The 3745-nt window shown below is 42.2% G+C and overlaps 2 protein-coding genes across 8 annotated transcripts in view; one reads left to right on the forward strand and one right to left on the reverse strand.

Moving 5' to 3' along the window:
- LOC122541361 overlaps positions 1-3745 on the forward strand; it is a 228588-nt gene that overhangs the window by 202511 nt on the left and 22332 nt on the right. The window lies entirely within an intron of this gene.
- Positions 1-3745, reverse strand: part of LOC122541360 (RNA-binding protein 4B-like) — a 46956-nt gene that overhangs the window by 36027 nt on the left and 7184 nt on the right. For all 7 annotated transcript variants that reach the window (XM_043678059.1, XM_043678061.1, XM_043678062.1 and 4 more), the window contains exon 3: positions 1826-2132. In XM_043678059.1, the coding sequence (XP_043533994.1) occupies positions 1826-2132 (307 nt within the window). The remainder of the gene's footprint in view (positions 1-1825; positions 2133-3745) is intronic.

A 3745-nucleotide genomic window follows, 5' to 3' on the forward strand; every position in this document is an offset into this window, starting at 1 on the left:
TGTGGGAGGAAACCGGAGCACCCGGAGGAAACCCACGCAGACACGGGGAGAACGTGCAAACTCCACACAGTCAGTCGCCTGAGGCGGGAAATGAACCCGGGTCTCCGGCGCTGTGAGGCAGCAGTGCTAACCACTGTGCCACCATGCCGCCCACTGGTGACGAAACGTCCGAAAACAAAGCTTCCAACTAAAACTACATCCAGAATATAAGTTGAGTTTGACACCCATCCAGTGAAGAAGGAGCTTTACTGCCCTTCAAACCATACTAACTTTGAGTCCTTGTTGCGAATGGGATGTGAAGTGTAACATTCCATAGTAACAACATTGCCTCGTTTGATCAGACAAAATTTCCAGTTTGTACAATATGATCAGACATTAACTGAGGGGCTTCATCACAGTTAAAATCTAACTCTGTCTCACACAACACCAAAGAACATAAGAGATCTCTGATTAAGTTCACAGTACTCCATTTAATCCTAGAATGGTTTCCACATGTTTGTGCTAAGATAAATAATCTGTTACATTTGGATTGACAGACATACTGAAGTGAGGATAAGTGGATCTTCATCTAAACTTAGAAAGAAGCTTCAGCCATTTATGCTGAGGAAAACTCAGTACCCCAAGAAAAAGAACACAAGACACTTACCAATACTATCAAAATGTTGAAATTTGTTTTAATGTTCACCAATAGATGGATAAAAATGCACAACATAAAGAGACAACAGGACCTCAGAAAAGGAGAAAAGGGTAACATCAAGTGTAAGTTTACTGAGATGCATGCAAAGGCAATTACTTGGTAGCAAACTCTAACCAGGGAAACAGACATTCTCATGTAAACCATACAATGGTGTCACCATTGCTTGCAAGAAATCTTCATGAAGTTTGAGCAACCTCAGTCTCATCCCTATCAAGCATGATCACACTATAAAAATAGATCTTTTTGAATGCAATTCAAAAATCTCAGAGTGGTTGCAACATAGACAATGTAGAAAACTGTCTGACTGTTTTAACTCTGCTGATTCAAAGGCCATCTGACATGAAGGTTTCTCCCCCTAGTTTTAAACTCTACTGGCTGTTCAAAAACATCTCTCAATATTGAGTGCTCATATACGCTACACCCAACCAATAAACATTGCAAGTGCAAAGTAGCACTTCAGAGGGTGAGAGGCTGACTATATGATGGCAACAATAGGTAGGCAATTTAATGAATTATTTGCATTATTTCAGAAATGCCACAAGCAGTTATTAGAGTTGGAAAATCCCATGCCACTGCAGTGATATTCCTGGAGCAGTTGAGAGTGTAGAAATGTATTTTCAGCTAGCCTTATCGTTGTCAATTTGTGATAGATTGACAAACACCAAGCTTTTGGCCGATCTGGAAGTGCAACTAAAGGTAGCAAAGGTTTAACAAGCTTCCATGTAGCAAATAAAAAGAAACCATCTCTCATGCCTATTGTTTTATTTCTCCTATATCATTGTGTGGAAAATAGCAATATGCCTACTTTTTCAATCACCTAACATTAAAACTGAAATAAGGGCCTATATGGATGGAAATTATACTATTTCTCTTTGAGGCAGCACTCCTGATAGGATTGCAGCCCTTGCAGAAATCCCTCAGTGTCACACACTGCAAGAAGATACATTATGTTCAAAGATTTGGGACACTCAGACACTGCATAAAACGTGCTGTGATTGAGCGAACAACTTCATCACTGAAAACACTCCCATTATCTGCAATTCTGACTCCGAATACATGCACAACCACTGAGGTTCAAAAAGAACATCTCAAAGCCCTAAATGCCCCACATCAATCCAGTAATTTCACCTTTGAATTCTGTGCCATCCAGCCCTCTGATGGCCTCCATGGCATCTTCGCTTCTCTCCATGTGCACAAAGGCGTAGTCCTTAACAATATCGCATTCTAAGACGGTTCCATACTCCTCAAACTTGGCCTGCAATTCCAGACTGGTGCAGCCAGAAGCAACATTACCCACGTGCAACTTCGTCGAGGACTTGGACACACTCTTGCTTGCCTCCACATTAATGGAGACACCATGCAACTTGTAGTGGTGGAGGTTCTCAATCGCCTCCTTTGCTGCTTCCCGATCCTTCATATGCACAAAGCCATAATTCTGTTCAAGGATAAGATGTAAAATTAGTAATGTAATATTGACAGTCTTAAGACAGGCTGATTAAATCTCTTCTTTTCCAACAGTGTCTCATTATGCAATTCATGTATGGTCTAACTATTTGTATCTCGATTAAGTGACAACGAAACGAATAAATCAGAAATTTACAAAGCAAAAAAGTCCCGTTCAAATTAACTTGTCTCTAATGGCTGGAAAATAACTAACCACCAATAATGCACTCTAACACACGATCTGTAATATCGTAGGATATGGTAGATGCATTAAATGTGCGTATTAAATGCAATAAGGCTTTCTACCATAACCATTATCTCACTGAGTTCTAGTCACTCCCAACTCACAGCAAAAATATATTTTTCAACACCCAACTGATGGTTTTAAATCTATGCTCTTCACCCCATCTATGGCTTCTTTTTAAACCAGAGCCCTCAATTTCATCAATCCATGGACTCTGGAAAACCTCACCATGGTACTTAGGTATTGCAGACTTTGGAGACCTGAAATTTAAAAAAACAGTTCTGGAAAACCTCAGAAGGTCTGGAAGCATCTGTGAAGAGAGAAACTGAGTTAACATTGAGACTTTGGGAAGATTCCTCTTCTAATTTGGTTTGAAAATGAACTCTTCTTTCTATTATAACAGATGCTCCAAGCCCGCTTAGTTTTTCCAACACTGTGGAGAGATAGTATGTGTGAGGGAGAGAGAGAGAGAGATATATATGGCCTTGAAATATTAACATTTGCTTCTCTTTTCACAGATAGACCAAGCCAATTTTCTTTTCCAGCACTTTCTGCTTTTATTACAAAATAAGCAAACCTAGACAGGTAGAAACCCAGGATGAATCTGGTAACAGTGGATGATAACTGATTGCTCAGTGGAAACAAAAGGGTATTTGTCAAAAAGACTGGCAACATTGAAATTAAGGGTTAAAGTCTTAAAGTTTTTAACAGCATGTAACAGGCTCTTTGTCCATGCCAGTCACTAAGCAACTATCTATTCTACTGTTATCTACTATAAACCGACTGACTCCCACAGCTACCTAGATTACATCTCCTCTCACCCTGCCCCCTGTAAAAACGCCATCGCATATTCCCAATTCCTTCGCCGCATCTGCTCCCAGGAGGACCAATTCCAATACCGAACAACCCAGATGGCCTCCTTCTTCAAAGACCGCAATTTCCCCTCAGACGTGGTTGACGATGCTCTCCACCGCATCTCCTCCACTTCCCGCTCCTCCGCCCTTGAACCCAGCCCCTCCAATCGCCACAGGAGAGAATCCCACTGGTCCTCACCTACCACCCCACCAACCTCCAGTCCCTTATCTCAGTCCCAACCCTTGGACTCAGCACCGCCTTCTTGACCTGCAATCTTCTTCCCGACCTCTCCGCCCCCACTCCCTCTCCGGCCTATCACCCTCACCTTAACCTTCTTCTACCTATCGCATTCCCAACACCCCTCCCCCAAGTCCCTCCTCCCTACCTTTTATCTTAGCCTGCTGGACAAACTTTCCTCATTCCTGAAGAAGGGCTTATGCCCGAAACGTCGATTCTCCTGTTCCCTGGATGCTGCCTGACCTGCTGCGCTTTTCCAGCAACACATT

The sequence above is a fragment of the Chiloscyllium plagiosum genome, chromosome 37 (assembly GCF_004010195.1).
Source record: "Chiloscyllium plagiosum isolate BGI_BamShark_2017 chromosome 37, ASM401019v2, whole genome shotgun sequence".
Lineage (NCBI taxonomy): Eukaryota > Metazoa > Chordata > Chondrichthyes > Orectolobiformes > Hemiscylliidae > Chiloscyllium > Chiloscyllium plagiosum.